The following is a 17,910-nucleotide window of genomic DNA, read 5'->3' on the forward strand; positions in this document are numbered from 1 at the left end:
GGATGAGGTGTCGTTTGTCAGTGTTCATTTATGCCCTATTGTGTTCACCACACTTATTGGTATATTGCAGTTAAGTTTGAACATGTCACCAGTCAATACTCCATCACCAATTAGGTTGGAAGTTCGAAATATTGAAAAACCAATCTCATTAAGATCAAACTTAAACTTTGATTTAACAAGCCTACTAACTGAGACTAAGTTCATTCTCATGGAAGGTATATAAGCAACATCAACCAAATCTAGCAAAAAACCAGAAATAATTCAAGCCTAACTACTCCAATGAACTGCAATGCAACTCTAGCTCCATTGCCCATGAACACTGACACCTTATCCTTGTTTGGCACCCTCTTACTAATGTACCCTTGCAATAAGTTTGTTACATGAATTGTAGCACCAGTATCAAGCCACCAGGTATCATAAGATATCTATACCAAATTCGATTCAAAACAAACTAAAATTTTATGCACCATACCTTTGTTTTTCTTACTTTCTTTGTTTTCCTTCCAACGTTTATACCTAGTGCACTCCTTTTTCTGATGTCCTACCTTCTTGCAGAAGAAACATTTCATTCCAATACCCTTATGAATTCTCAGATGGTTATTGCCCTTATTAACCCTTCCAGCAGCCCTTTTGTTGTTTCTTTGTGGAGGGTTGTCTTTCTCATTGGGAGAATTGACATTCTCCACTGCATTAACTTGTTTCTTCCCTTTATCTTGTCGAATATTTTGCTCTTCATGCACATAAACTCGTTTAGGTCCCATTTTTCTTTCTTAACTATTTAAGTACTCTTCAACTGAGAGTAATCAGGAGGTAAGGAATTGAGGGCGAGATGAACTAGAAAAGGGTCATCTATTTTGATGTTAAGTGCATCGAGCTTTGCAGCTGCATCAACCATCGAGAGAATGTGTTCTCTCACATCACCACCAAGGTATTTAGTGGCTATAAGAGTGTTCATGAGAGTTCTAGTTTCTGCCTTCTTAGACTCTTTGAACTTTGCTTCTATGGAATCAAGGTATGCCTTAGCATTGTCTGATTCAGTGATAGCCTCTTGAACCAGATCAGACATTGATCTTTTGATTACTAGCAATGCCATCTTGTTAGCCTTAACCCATTTTTCACATTCATTCTTCTTTTCTGCAGTTGTACCTTCAGTAGGCTTGGTGGGTTCATTCTCTCTTAGAGCTAAATCGAAATCCATGAGTCCTAGAGTTATTTCAATATCTTGCCTCCACTTCTTATAGTTGGTTCCATTAAGTGTTTGAATTGAATTCAGGGAGCTAATTACTGAAAGATTTTCAAACGAAAATAAACGTTCAAGACTCTATATTCTGTATAACTGAAACAACTCAACCTTTGTTTGGTTTTTCAAGTTTAATCAGTATCAATGCAAAACATATAGGTTGCATAAGTAATGATATGACATGAAAGCCATCCACCTTTGTTTGGCAATTAACCTTCACAGCTCATGCATCTTATATGTCCTCACTAAGCTATCAGTAACCTAACCAATGTCGATTAGTCACACCTTTATTTGGGGATATAACCTCATTGTTATGGCTACTGATACAAGCTGATCAATTTAAACCTTGAATTTTTAGCAGTTCTTGAATGATTGGAACAAATTTGTTGTGTTTCAATCATACAATTACATCTCAAAAAACATTGATCATAACATAACTTTCAGCATGTTATGAACCTTAAAACCTTTGATTAGCAGACATGCTAAACAATCAGGACTTCTAAAGCAAACAATTTCTTAGTTTTAATAGGCCAAAAAACAGTTCTTTACATTAGTTATGCATGGTAGGCAGTTTAGGGTTTCTGTGAATGCAATCATAGCACAACATTCATGGCACTTGTTTGCAGTTCTCTTATGCATATTACTTAGTTCTATACTTAGTCGAGATGCAATGAAAGTATCTCAAAACTTCATACAAGCAAGTATTAATCATAGCAGCGAAAAAGAAAACCAGAATTGAAATTTTAAAGAAACATCAGTTCATTCATATTGCATGCATGATCTTATGTACGTTAGTTCTTTATGGGTTTTAATCACACAAACTAGGCTCTGATACCAACTGTTAAACCTAACACGTTCATGTATAATAAACACCATTGATCTAACCTTGAGAAGACATCTTTCTAGCACCACAAGGACTGCAATTGTAGCAAGCTCTCCTCAAACACCTTAAACTTCGAAGGTTGGTCTTCAGCACACTCACCACCCCTGTATTACTCAAACCTATGGGGAGTTTTCCAAGTATGTGTATTGGTGGTGTATCTAGGGACCTTCCCTTGGTATTTATACTACTACAACCTTAGCATACAGTTCCATAATCATACACTAGGATTCCTTATTGTACAAGGATATAATCTACCAAATCTCAATCCAAATAGGGTCCAATTATAACCAGGTTATATTCCTTTACTTGGAGTCCAAGTTATAGCTTATAACTAACCCTAATCACACTTACATTCCACATCAATCCTTATTAACTATATTGACCTATTAGCCGTTGGATTAAAGTCTAACATCCAACCTAATGAACTTTAGTACTCCTTCCAGTGGGCACTTACACATAGTGTTGATGCATGAGCATTTGGCTAGGTTAGGACATTCATTAGATGCTTTGCAAGGAAACCTCACTATTGGACCCCTTGCTTCTACTCCAAATTGCAGACCTGCAATATCATTTTTCCTTAAGTAATATTAAAATTGCACTTTTCTACTTAGCTACTAATTCTTGAGGTTTTTTTTCCCCTGATCAACACAACCTGAGAGTTAGAAAGCAAAAATACATAAACATGTATAATCCCTCTCTATGTAGGCATCCTTATATGTTAAAAAGTATTGGTGAGAAGTATTTTACCACATGTGGCAATCAATACCACAAGGTAGAAAGCTAACTTGAGTCAACCTTTCTTCATATCTCTCTCGATTTATTGATAGATAGAGGCAAAATTATGATGATTTGGAGTTGCACTTTGCTATTAAACTTAAGTTTATGAGTTACAAGTGTCTCCAAAGCTACAATTATACGTATGTCTCGATAAAAAATAAAATAAAATAAAATTCTTTAACCAATTGGTTGCTGCATAAATTTATAAAGAAATCTATTCACCTAAACATTATGGTAAAAATGTTGACAAAATCAGATTGCAAATGAGTCAGATTCGCATTGAAGCTATATGATTCTTAAGTTACTAGTACTCTTAAAACTAAAGATTTTATATAGCTACATGGATTAATTTCTTTAAATGTGCCTCGATATAGTTGGATCCCATTTTGGATTATGTTCTACTTCGACAAATTAATTAAACTAGAATGGTAACTAAATTGTCATGATCATAATGCAAACTATATGAATTATTCCATGCAATTGCCACAGGCGTGTGACAAGAAGCTAGTAGTAAAATAAAAGAGGGGACTACGAATCGGTAATACAATTGGTAGATTGGATATAGGTTGGGTTAGGTAGGATGGGTTTTGTGGATTAGGGTGGGATTCGAATTTGGGATTTGATTTTAGAACTTGGGGCTAGGCAGGGAACCCAGGTTTTTAGGTTTGGCTTCTAAATGGACTGAAGTGACCAACTTGCTAACTTTTTCAAACAAATGTCATAATATAGTTGCTGAGACCAATATCTTATTGTCCCATATTGCTCACACCAAAATTTTCTCGCCTTTATAACTTTTTTTCCTTCTTACCAAATGATTGGAAAGATGGACTATGAAAAACAAATTTGGACTTGGACCTTGGGTTTGGGTTTTGGGGATTGGGCTTGGACTTTAGTATTATATCCAATAATTAATTTTTATTTATTAAATTAATCTTTTTATTTTCTAATAGACACATTTTTCCGAATGAAGTCTAAGAATGTTTAAGGACATCTAAAAAAGTTTGAGGAAAAGATGAAGCCACACACCCTTTATGTTAAACAGTCTCCTCCCAAAATCATATTTGTTGCAAACAGGTATATGACTACTATAAAGACACGCATCTACATATCATTCATATCACCGAAAATCATTCTTCCTTCCAATACTAAGCATATTGAGAGAACCACAAAGAAATTCGTCATAAACTAAGTTTTTCGATGCTGGAATCCTGGTGAAAGCAAATGCGTACAAAACTATAAGCACAGAGTATGAGCGAATTTTTGTTTCAAGAACATTGTGGTGTGCAAGTCTCGATCTTCATTTTATTTGTTTAACATTAATTTCAGTTTAAAATTAATTTGGTTTATTCATACTACTTAGGTTCAATTTACTTTTATTGTTTAATTAGCATATTTAAATTCATTTATGTGCGTGTGTGTGTGTGTATATATATATTTTGTTTATTTTTTTCATTAATTGTTGACAAATATCCAACATGTCTCAAATGTCTCAATTACCATCTTGATCCCTATATAGCTATTGCTAAACAATAAACATGGATTCAAAAACATCAAGATTTTGAGATTGTAATTAGAAAATGATGGAGAAAAATATACTAGATGAGGAGAAAGTAAGAAAATTAAACTGGCTTTACTCGCAAGTTTAGAATAGTTTGTGCAAGTGCGAGGCTAATCTCATAAAATTTAACGACAACTTAATTCCAATCAATTAATTTAGCTTTATTAACAAGACAACGCTAGAATCAACACATAGAAAAGATCAAACTAAATTAACAAAGTAAGAAAAACTACCACCAACCTTAATTTTCTCGTGTTTTGTATGCAAGTTCATCTAATTTTAGATTTCACAATGAAGACTCCACACAAATTCATGGTCAGACACACATACCATAAGTTTTCAAAGTCTGAAACCTCTTCATTGTCAGACATAGGTTTAGGTACTCCTAACATGCAAACAACCTTTGGTCAAGATTGACTTAATAAGTAGAAATAATAAGGGACAATCATCTTTTGATCCAACGAGGAATTAGTCTTTAAGAGAAGCAATTACAGTTCTAGATCTTCTAGTGAGGGTTCTAACTAAACAGCTAGTAAATAGTTCTTTTTCTCAGTCTGTTAGTTTTGATCTGGTCTTAGCTTTCCATTCCAATTTATCCAGATCAATACAACGTCCTCATCGGCCTTCGATTCCGGAGTACTGTTTTCATGCAGGTCAAGATCTAGGTCAAATTCTTTGCAGCTCGTCAACTGACTCCCTCGACTATGATTGCTATGCTGATTCATTAATGGGAGCGCTAGAACTTCGTTTTCCCTTCAGGATCATCTTCATGCTTTCAATAGTAGCGCGCCACCATTTGGTCTCCTTTTATTTTTTTTACCTCGTATGTAGAGGTAGTGGAGTTGATTCTATCAAGAAAACCTATCTTTTCTACAACATCTTTGAAAATGACATTCACTTCTGATCCATTGTCTACCAAGACCCAATTGACCATGGTGTTGGAGATTTGCATTTTGACGACAAGAGCATCATCGTGGTGAGTGGACGTTTCAAGGTCTCAGTTGAGGAACATCAAAATGTTGGAGTTGATGGCCAGCGATTTGTTGATTGAAGCTTCTTGCAAGCTGTTTTCCTTTCCTTCCTGGTGTTCCCCATAATTTCTTGTTCGTTGTATATGCAATTTACTCTGGAAGGTACCTATTTCCCTAAATATTAAATAGGATGGAAATCTTGAAGTCTTCTTAAATTTCTACGACACCTCTCAAGGGTAGATCATTGAGGCAGCACTTCAGGGATCAGATCAATAATCTATACAGGGAATTGGGTCGGCGTTGCTCGGGTCGATGCCTCTTTAAAGCGAGAAACAACTTCTTCCAAATCTTTCACTCATACTTTCATGTCCGCTAGTCTTGCGAGTTCTTTCCCTAGTAAGCTTCGTCGAACATCCTACAAGGATAGACAGATTTCCATAACCTTCTCCCATAACTCATCTATGGCGGTAGCCTTGTCGATCTCTTGGTTGGTACCATGTGTAGGAACATTGGGTTCATAATACAATTATTTGGGGGAAACCTCCATAGAGGCTAAGTGATTTGGTCAAGAGGAATATGAATTCTCCCAATGAAAACACCAAATATTGGAACCAAATTTGTGCACCACTGCAGATGGTGGAGGTAGAAATCTGAGTAACTTGCAAAACATAAAACAACTGTGACCAAGCCTAAGAACGGTGGGGTATGTCGACCAAAGGTCATCCAACAGTCAAATTAGTAAGCAGTGTTAGACCCAAGCAGTGGTCAAGAGAATTAGAGTGTCGAGATGGCGTTACCAGAGACAAGCCCTAAATCAGTGTATTTAAACCAATCGGGAGAATACCATTTTAAGATAGAATCCTTGTTCTAAGATGGGAGAATCCTAGAGAATATCTAGAAGTAAATGCTACACCCTCTTAGAAGTTGTCATTACTTACGGTGCACGCCAGTTCCTAGATTTTAGGAACTCCAAGACTTATTTGGAATCTGATTGTGTCTATATCCAAATAAGATCTCATGTTTTGCGGAGTAAGCATGGTTATACCATCAGAGCCACTTAGACTTCGCATATTGCCCATGAACAAGGTGATGGTGGCAACCTCTGTTTCGTATGGTCCAACTCTGCTTGGAGTTGTTGAGTCCATGACCGAACTTCTGAGGTAATGATTTTCTAATTAACCTTACTTTGGCCCTAGAAAATTATGATCCCATAGCATGTAATATGTTGCTCAATGAACTTAGCATATTCAAAAGTTTTCCTTTAGGTGTAGCATTTACTTATGTGCTTCTCAACAATCGAAGCCACAAGAGATGAATTATCCTACACACAATTTGGAGCCAGCAGCTACTGTTTTTACTCTTAATATCTGGCGGCACTGTCTCTATATGGAAAAGTGTGGTATCATCATATCATGCCCCGACCTGGGATAATAAATTTTGTTTTTCTTGAGTTAAGGCATGAATCACATCCCAAATATAGAATTAGGAACTTCTATAATCAAGATGCGATAAAAGAAAGTAAAAATGAAATCAGAGCATTTCTTGATCATTAAAATTCTGAAGCGGAAGTCTAGTGATACTAATAATTTACATAAGGATTTACATCTCACAAACTAAACAACAAAGGTTCCTTATTCTTTTGTCTAAAACTTGAGTGTTACATATGAAAACTCTAATGATAACTTCTAGTTTCTAGATGTTGTATAAAGACCTTAGGTTTCTAGTTCAATACCTGCAAGATCTATAAAGAGGTGAGCGAAACCATATCTCAGTAGACGTATCTCAGTATATTATGGGTCAAATTTGGTTGAGAAATGAATGAGTTATACTAATTCAAAGATTGCCTAGAAATTCGGCCATTTATACAGATTTCGACGAAGTTCCCAGTGGCTAACGGCAGCTCCGGTGACTGAAATATTCCTTGCATCGACTTTTACAAAATTTGCTTGAGAGCCCTCTTAGGCTAATTTCGATGCCTCAAGTTCGTTTTCTACATCCGTTTAGTGAAATTCTGAAGTTTTAACGTAGTTGACCGGCTCGGTGCCTTGGTTGACTTTTCGGATCAATTGTTGACTTTTTACGAATTTTACTCAGGATCCCTTTTAGGGTAATTCGACGCCCTGATTTCAAATCCGCACTCCATTTTTCTAAATTCAATCGTTTTAGTAGGCTTTTATTAATTGTTCCTTTTATGTACTTAGGTGCGTTTGTTAGTGGTAACCCGATCCTCTCTTGTTGAATGGCTTTTGGGCGATGGAGTATCTATGAGTGGACCCCTTCTCAAATTGCACATTTTTATAACATATTAGGCTTGCATGCATTTCATATTTCATGAATTGAGCATGTTTTATATTATGTTTTATGGATTTCTATATTTATGGTTTATAGAAAATTTATGATTTATTTAAATTGCTTTTATGAAATATTTATGGTTTATCTATTTACGGCTTATAAAATGGCATATTTAGAGAAATCACGTTTATGAAAATTCTTATGATTTTGGATGATGAGATTTTGAATTCTAAGCTTGGTATAAGTTTTTGAGATGTGTTTTATGTGCTTATCTAGTGGGTTATCATACAACACATACACACAACCTGAGTATGTATATGTCTATGGCCATAGGACACAGTCGAGGAGCAATGAAATATTATTACATACTCCCAACTTCACTGGCAAAACCAGTGTCGGACAGCTTCACTAGCCATGGCTAGTGTCTGTGTATTATGTTTTGTTTCTTCTCTGGCGTAACCCAGAGTCGTACAGCCTCATCTTCGGGTGATGGGGCCTACCATATTTCTTCACTGGCGTAACCCAATGTCGTACAGCTTCACCCTCGAATGATGGATATGCTTTCGGGTGACTATGATACCCATAGATAAGTACATCATCGTGTTGATTTTTGAGACTCGTTGGTTTTGCCTTCAGGCGTATCACTACCACCTTTTATAGATGATTTTATTGTATGAACGTCTTTATAGCATGTAGAGTTTTTAGAACAACCTATATGTAGTATTATATGGGTTTTCAAAACAGGGGGTTAGTATGTTTAGAAAGAAAATGGTTTTCTTATTATTAGTATTATTATTATAAACTTTGGTCCACTTACGATCCTGGCATCAGGACACTTTCGCATAGGTATTTTTAAGTCTTCTCAGTGTAGGATCCATTCCTTTATTCGCACCTTTTATAGTAATTCTTTCACATTATTCTTTATTAGTTGTATGCTCTGAACACGTCCATGCATTCTCATATTTCATTATATATAATTTACTTATTTTATTTACGTTTTCTCTTTCTTCATAACTTGCATGCATGTTAAAATGGCTTCGTCACCGTCGGGTGTTGGCCAGCACGTGCCCATCCTAGTAACTGAGGGATATCGGGATCGAGGCATGTCACTAGGTGGCTACGACCAGACGACGTATCAGTGAGTGGGCTTTGTTTCAAGCGTATATTATATATATATAGTTTCAATAACTGCTTTGATGAAGTGTTTTCACCTCATGTCATTTTTCATATGCTTCAATGATCCGATCAAGGAGTTTTTTATGCCTCTCGACACTTTCCTTGTATAGGCACCAAATTTCATCCTGCCTGTGATCTTGATATATCATGTGAACTTCGTAGTTTTAGCACTGGGTCCCACTGGATGTGCCAAAATGTTGACCCTAAAAACTATCAAGCCTAAGTGGTGCGCAGGCCAAGTAATTAATAAGTTAACTACGTCATTCAGTTGATGTAGGGCATGCCAACTCGTCGGCCAAGCTCGACCGAGGAGTAAAATGTGCTGATGTTACATTAAGTGCGCTACTAACTTCTTGATCTTGCAACTGTGGCCAAGGAAGGAACACGTCTCGGCATTCGTGTTCCAGAGCCTTAAGACAAGGTTGCTAGTCTTGCGAAGTTCACGGATCGTCGAAGCCGGGTTCGGTCACGGTGATTATATTCATAAAAGTATAAGCACGCCGAACCGGTATCAAACTATATGGACACAAGTACTCAAAAAAGATGTATGTCTTGATGGTAAACGTGGTTCAGCCGTCAGAATGCCGAACTCTAAAACTTACTTATGAGTATCCAATCATAAAATAACTCGGCGTTCAATGTGCCGAGCCCACTAATCTGTAACACCTCACTTCGCCAAGAGGCTAATGAGATGACATCTACTAACAATAACTCAAAGATCCTTCTTGGCCGAGACTTAGATAGATAACTAGTCGACCTTGACGCAATGCTGTTTATCCAAACTGAATGTGCTCCAGGGTCGGCTAATTCTACGGCAATAGTTTTGTTTATCCAAACTGAAAATGCCACCGGTTGCCTTCACAATGTTGTTTCTCCAAAATGAAGATGTGTTGGCATAAAAAGAAAATAAAAGTCTCAAGGTTGTTGAGAGATTTCGCATAGAGCGAGAGTTTGCGCATGGCAGTTTGTGTGTTGAATGGGAGGGACCCTTTTTCAATTGCCACTACCTCTGTATTTATAACGCTGCTCTCGCTGATAGTCCAAGCCATAAATTTATGAATCTCCTGCTGTGTCACGACTATTAGAAAATAATCTCTTAGTCTTCTGATGTATCACAACTACCAATGAGTAATCCATGAGTCTCCTTACACCACAAATCCTTAATATTTAAATACACCACATCTGACCAAATAATAATGGCTTTTATCCCATTATCACATGATCAATGGTCAAAAAATTACCACACCATTATCTTCTGCTAATTTGTCCATCACATCATATCCATAGGCTGAAACCTACTCCCTTTTTTATCTATATTATCATCCCAATCACATCACATCACCATCTCAAAATTTCACCTTCATCTCCTGCATTGATTAATTGCATGAAATTAATCCACTAGTAAATGCACTGCCGTATGCCGAATATCTCCAATTAATTTGAATTGTAGGTTAGAGATATTATTTGCATCACGTTTATATGGTTTAAAAAGAAGCCAAGATAATTCACATTAAAAGATAATTATTTTGATAAAAACCATAATATTATCCTTTAACAATAACAAAATTATCTTCACTTTTCTATCCGACGGTTGGAAGGTATGCTCATTCAACGGCCTTGATTGCACCGGCCGATGGTGTAAATTTGGGTCCAAACAGTAGTACTCTAGCATAGATTATTACACCCAACCTATTCATGTAGCTACTTTTGACATGGACTTGTGTATCTGCATGTTTATTAGCACATTGTGTTACAATTGTTGAGATATTTGTGTTTTGCCTGTATCCTTAGCATAACTGTTGTTATACTATTCGCTTGGTTTTTCATACTTATATGTAGTATGATTTTGAAAACTATATGAGTTTTACAACGAGAATTACTATGTTACAAAAAGGAAAGTTTTAGTAAATCCTAATTTTTGCGCGCTTATACTTTTTATTTTGTGTCGTTCCAAAATTAGTAGCTAGACTCTATTGCAAGCAAGGGTTCATTGGCAGATTCTAACATCCACTTCAGATAATATAGGAATTTTATTCCTGTTAGTATGTGTAATATCCATCCTAGGCATGATGAGAATATTTTTACCTTTACCCACTTTTATCTATACTCTGACACTGCATGCATATGTAATAAGGGTTCATCACACACTGTGCACTCTCACTCTTAGTCTAATTTAACTCTAGACTTTGCTTTTAATTTATCCATACTTTTACACAACACTTGCATGGTATGACTTCGTCACATTTTAGGTATCAGCCAGCATGCCTTGATTTTGATGTCCATTAGGCTGGGTCAGTGACGGAGTCAATATGGGGTCATTGGCTACTTATGATCCCAATAGCTTCATAACCCTAATGCATATTTGTTTGTACATTTGTATATGATCTATATACATAAATGTGAAAAATTAAAAGAGTGAGACAAAAATACTTAATTACAAACTGTTGCTTCTTTTCTACAACCCCATGTATAGTCACCTGTAAATCTTGTTTCTTTCCTTTCTGTTTCTTCTCTTATTTCTTGTCTGCGACCTTATGGTGCACAACAAGTGTTCGATGAAATTCTCACTCAATAGTCATCAGCAAAAATCGATAGAATGCGACATAATTCGATATATACCCACCACTGCTCTAAAAATCCCCGCCTAGTGCCGCCTAAGACTAGGCAGCTGTCCATTGGCCCGATTAGTCCCTAGCCTTTTGAAAATTAAGAAAGTGTCCCTATACCCACTTAGGCACCCGCCTAGCTCGTGACTCTCACTTAAACATAAAATCAATAATTCTCATTTTGTATTTTATCTTTTCAATAAAATGTAAGAGACTTGTTGAATACTTGGATGAACACTCATTATATGCTTGTTTCCCATGTTTTCAAAATGTTCTAATAATTTATAATATTTATGTCATTTTATTTTGCAAATTTGTATCCCAATACAATTATGTATTTTTTTAAGTATAAATAAGCACTTATTTGTACAATATATAATAAATTTACTTAAGTCCGCCTAGTTTGCCTAAGCTCCTGCCAAGACACCTAGGCCCTAGGCCCCAGCCCGCCGTTTAACTAGCGCCCAGCGTTTTTTAGAACATTAGTACCCACCAGAAACTCGACAAAATGATCCAATGAAGTTTTTTATAGCAAAATTTAACCCATTGTTATAAAATTTTGTCTCCAAAACTCAATCGGATATGCTATGAAGCCCATGTTCTCCTATTAGACGAGGTTAGTTTATGTCTCTATAAATGAGATTACTAATATCGCGTAAAAAGACTAGCAATTTGGTAAGGACCTTCCCTTCGATGGGAATTTTGAGAAAGTGTCTCCTATTCGAAAAGTTATCCAACAACTTTCATACTCATAGTGAAATGCGGCTTCATGTATATCCATAACAATAGGTTGACGAAATGGAAGTGCTATTAAGGCACTTCCTACGATTAGGGATGAGCAAAATACCCATAAGTTTGGATAACCACCGTCCATTTAAAATTCATAGTTACGGTTATGGGTAACTGTTTAGACGAATAAACGGTTATGGATGTAACCGTTTAGACGAATAAGTGGTTATAGATATTAATCGTGATTATAAACGGGTACCTATTTAACCGTTTATTTTAATATATGTAGAATTAGAAAGAAAGAAAAAAGCTAAAACCCTAAATTAATAAATATTTAGGTCGGAAAGATCTTGCTAATTTTGAGTTCAAGTTTATTAATCATGCATTGCATACTGTTGGTTGGAACTTGGAAGGGATGCAGGGCCTCTCGGTCTATTAATTTCAGAGTGACGATCTCAAGTTTAGTGGTGTCTGATTAGTATTTTCTTCGTCTTGCTAATTGCGGTTATAAATCAATGTTCCATGATTATGTGTATGGATGGTGCTCTTAATTAATTTTCAAATTTTTATTGCGGTTATAAATTAATGTTTGATGTTCAGGCGCATGGTTACTAAAGAGAAATTTCATCGATTCGTTGTCAAATATGGCAATGTTTAAGGGTCAGAAAACAAAATTATGACAAATTTCTTTTTTAATTTTTAAGTTGTTAAAAAAGCATGTAAATGTGTAAAAAACATGGTAAATGGATAAAAAAGGGTAAACGGGTATATGTGGTTACGGTTAAACGAATACGCGGTTACGGATATGGTTAACTATTTATAAATAGTTATGGGTATAAGTATAACCGTTTATGCAATTACCCAATAAGTAAACGGTTATGCGGGTAAAACATTAAACGGTTATGGGTAAATAACCGCGGTTACCCGTCCGTCATAACCATTGCCCATATCTATCTACAATCAGCGCTAAGATGATTTTTTTTTTTTTTGAGATAATAAGGTATAAGTCCATGTACCCATACAATTATTAAGTATAATCCTGGAGATTTTACTTATCAATTGAGGCACATTGACTTCTAATCCAACTAAATATTTCTAACCTTGTACTTTGTAATGTTTTTCGAATGCGTTTTATACCCTTAGGTTATTGTGGGCATCTAATCTATTTATTAATGGGATGAATGTTTAATTTATTTTTCTTTTGCCAATTTTATTTTGGGCAATATTAATATATAAGAATTTCAAACCTTTACTCACTTTTCACTAGGGCAACATCTTATTGAAAATATACAAAGGGTGAGGAATTCGTGCTAAACCACAGGATGAATTAACTATAATAATTTGATATTGCACTTATCTATTCTGTACAAAAGTTGAACCTAATAGCTCCTAGGAAATCAGTTTAATTTTGAACAATCATCTTTTAAGATTGTACATTTCCTTTAGGATATGTCATACCAGTATGTTTATTTGTATTTATTTTAGAAAACTATTGTCTGACACACCCCGACCTAGATCGGAGCGTGCTGGCCGTCACACAAAGGTGACGTAGCCAAGTGCACGTGCGGAAGCCAATAGAGTAATAATATGAAAGTACGAATAATTAAAAACTAGCTTACAAAGTACTACGACAAGTGCTAGCACAAATGAAAAATAATTTCAGAGCAGGTCTATAGCAGCCCAAACGAAAACGACAATAATAGTACATCCGAAGGTGACCCTACAATGGTGAGTGTCTGTCAGAAACGCCGGAAAGCCCTCTGGGGAAACCACCACAACTGCTAAGCAACTAGAACCTGGAGGGGCGCAAAACAAAAGCGTGAGTGGGCAAAAACAAAGCTCTTTGAAAACCATTTAGCAAAAATACATTCTAACCCCTCGCCGTAAAACCTGTATACTTCCCAGAAAAATAAACATATGTACGTATGTATAAATATGCCAAACATGCTCAAAGGTATGTCAATCATGCTCGATAATATGCCATGCCGAAATCTCATCATAATATGCAAGTGCCCAGGTATAAACATGTCAATATCATATAATCTGGCAGCCGGAGTCACCTAGCGTGACCTGTACGGCTGCATCTAGAGCTCAAATCTCAATCTCAATATCTGAACCTGCCCACGAGTCGGAACCACCTAAAGTGGTCTGTACGACAGGCCTGGGTGTAACATATATATACGCTCTAGTGCTACGATCACGTGAAGGCTGTGCGAATAATCGCGGGTCACCTACGAGTCGGAACCACCTAAAGTGGTCTGTACGACAGGACTGTGCACCTAACTTGGATCCAAGCTGAGTGTGTGGTGCGGAAGGTGAACATCATGTGAAGGACTGTGCCCTACTCTGGGCGGGAGCACTAACACCGGGGGTGCAGGTTATGAACTCTCTAAGCATCTCAAACTATTGCTGAATGTAAATATGAATACCACTTACCTGGCACTTACCTGTGCGTCCACAGCACCCAATATGCATATGTATAAATATATGCAACTACTAATATAACCATCAATGCACGAATAATGATGAAGTAATGCATGACATAAACTAATAAACATTTATTCAATTTCTGGGAAAATATAGTATATAGGTATATACGGAAAACAAAAGCCCACTCACTGGTACGTGGAAGGGTCGTAGCCCCCCTGCCTCGAGTGCGAACGCTCGTCCTCGGGGTACGTGTCACCTATATGCGAAATAACTATAAAAACGTTAACTTTAAAGCACATAACCAACTTCTCGTAATAACTTCTCATACATTGCTCAAATTGGACAAATGAATATACCAACGTGCTATACACAACCTCAGGATCACAACCATATTTTTAGAAAAATTTTCCTCCGCCGCACGCGCCCCCACGCGCCGGCCACGCGCAGGCACGTGTGGCACACACTGACGGCGTCAACTGACGCCGTTAGGAATATTCCGTCAGTTTTGACAGATTCCGTTAACGGCGTCAGGAATATTCCGTCAGAATTGACGGAATATTCCGTCTCCTTCTCCGGCGAGACTCCGGCGACGTCGCCGGCGCCGGAAAACTGGAAAAACTTCAAACCTTGTTTTCTCGTTCATTTCTCAATCATTTTTCATGATTCTTGAACCAAATTAAAGCCCTAGACTAGCAGAATCACGTTAAACCACTTTTAAAAGCTAAAAACCACGCGATCATACCTGTCTCAAAACTCAAAACTCGGCCAACTTCGAACCAGGCCTTCCCGACGTCCAAAATCGTCCAACGAGCTACTCCGACGCTCCTTAGGACCTCACTAAGACACCTACGAGCTCAGAAATCCCAAAAACTCAATGTATAAATTTTGCATGAACAGTACTCGAATCGGCCATTGTCGAATCGACGTGAAAACGAAGGATTTCTCACCTGAAAATGGTATGGCTGTGCTCGCCTCGACCTCACGAGTTCAATGGTGTGGTTGGTTCCCTCGATCTGTGATGGTTTGGGTGGTTTTGGTGTTTGTCCGTACGTCGAAGGAAGAAGAAGAAGAAGGAAGGGAGAGAGAGACACGGGACAGGGACAGAGGGAGAGGGAGAGTGTGACAGTGTGTGTGTGTGTGTGGTCCAACACATGCCACACCACACAAAACAACAAAAAACGTGACAAAAACGAACTAGGGGCAATAATGTAATTTCACACGTGCGTTCTAATAATCCCGGGACGGGATGTCACAATTGTCGGCACTCCAAAATTACAATTAGATTTTTATAGTGGTAACAACAATTATCTATATTTTATTTTTATTTTTCAGCTATCATTAAGATTTATTGCTTTGTGCATACAAGTTTGTCATTGCCTTAAAAATGAGTTTTTGTTGTCAAACGCATTAAAAATGAGTTTGTATGTCATAAAAGTTTGGTGAATAACAGCCCCCTCTATCAATATTTGTTATATAAATATTTTAACTATTAGCATTTAGGGTTTCACCCAACCTCACTAATTTTTTTTTTTTAACAAACGATATTAATTACGCTAAACGGATGGAAAAGTGGGTTTAGCCTTATAATGGACAAACAATAATGTGGTTCAAATTCATCCTTAGCGAGAATCGAACTTAAGACTTTTAACTTATAAATGAAAAAGAAAACTAATAAACCGTAGTACTAAATAACTCCAACCCCACAATTTTTGTTAAAAAGGATTTTGCGAATATTCGCCATTGGACAAGATGATAAAGTGGGTGCAAAATGATAAAAGATGCTGGTGTTTGCCAAATCTGACGATCCATCGTATTCAATATGTGTGCGTACAAATATGAGAATATAAATATAAACAAAAATGCTAACTACATTCCACATTTTATAGTTTTTTGAATGATTTTTATGAAAGGCCACATAGTTGTGATATTTTTTTTGTATTATACTAATAAGGTATTAAAATTGTGTCAATTTGTACTTTCAGTTTAATGGAATTCTTGATTACTCATTAAATCGATAGCATGGTAAAAGCGTGAAATAATAATTGGGTTGGGGCATTTGTACCATGATAACCTTAAAAAGTCATTAATTTAACAAAAGATTAGACGTTCAAATCAACTTATAGAATAAAATGATGTTTACTTTATGTAATGTGATAAAATGGAACCTTATGACTTGAAAAGCATCTCAGTATTTCTTTCAATTTTCAATATTTTTATGCAACGATATTGTAAGGGAGATATTTGGAGGCTGTCCGCATCATCGGCTAGTCTTTAACTAAGTATCAAATTTAACACAAATATAATAATCTCTGTCATTTATTCAAAATCTAACATGAGATTTCTAAATTATAAGTGAAGAAGAATAAGAGGAGAGAGCTGGCTTAGCCTCACAATGAGTTAGCAGTATATGGTTCAAATTCTCTTTTTGCTAGAATCGATCCTTTTATTTATAAATGGAGAGAATTATCATTACACTGTAGTTCTAAATGATAAATCATGTTAAACCTGTGACGTGTAAAATGTAAATGCCTAGATAGAGGAGAGAGAGAGGAGTCCCTAACATGACGCCCCACCTTAGGCTTTATGGGCAAATCACGAATGATGGCCGGTGACCGACTTTTTCCCTTTCCCGGTTTTTCTCTCTTTTACCCTCGCAAAGCGGAAGTCAGCCCTCTCCACCACCAACCATAAAGTGTTTCTCCCACCACCCTTTTCTTTCCTTTTTTACCCTTTTTCTTCCAGTTCTTTCTTAAATTTATTTTACAATTATTGAATTTACAAAAAGACAACAAAAAATAAAAACAAATGAAAATTGTGATTCAGACCAGAAAAGTATTTGAGAAACTGCTGCAGAAGCTCCAACAACAACAATAATCGCTTCATGTTCGACTGATTGATCCCAAAACTTAATAGGTCGCGTTTCTTTCTATTTTTTTTTTTTTTTTTTCATTTCAGCTTTTCCCTTTTGTTTTTTACTTGTGATGATTTTTACCATGGGCCAAAAATTGCAGTAATTCCCTCCAAATAAATTCTGAAAAGAAAGCATAAAAAAGGCAGAAAACACAATAATTTAATTGCTATAAATGTTAATAAAAAATCAATATCTAATTGAATAAGGGGAATTTACAGTTCATCCGTGCTTTGTGGGGGAGAGAGAGAGAGTGTAGCCTCTTTTTGTTGCCGTTAGTGATAAGCACGCCTGGCAGCTCATTATTCCCTCCAACCAACCTCCCTCTCTCTCTCCCATC

At 36.5% G+C, this 17,910-nt stretch overlaps 1 protein-coding gene across 1 annotated transcript; it reads right to left on the bottom strand.

Annotated features, from left to right (window-relative positions):
* Positions 1–778: 778 nt before the first annotated feature.
* On the bottom strand, positions 779–1,198 carry LOC125469841. The gene has a single exon (XM_048567792.1). It carries the CDS (start codon positions 1,196–1,198, stop codon positions 779–781), a length of 420 nt encoding a protein of 139 aa, XP_048423749.1.
* Positions 1,199–17,910: the final 16,712 nt, after the last annotated feature.

This window comes from the organism of the source record quoted next, unplaced genomic scaffold (assembly GCF_019419815.1).
Source record: "Pyrus x bretschneideri cultivar Hongxiangsu unplaced genomic scaffold, Pyrus_bretschneideri_v1 Contig46, whole genome shotgun sequence".
Classification (NCBI taxonomy): Eukaryota; Viridiplantae; Streptophyta; class Magnoliopsida; order Rosales; family Rosaceae; genus Pyrus; species Pyrus x bretschneideri.

Coding starts and splice junctions, on each gene's coding strand:
- LOC125469841 (XM_048567792.1), bottom strand. CDS start 1,198: ATGGATTTCGATTTAGCTCTAAGAGAGAATGAACCCACCAAGCCTACT.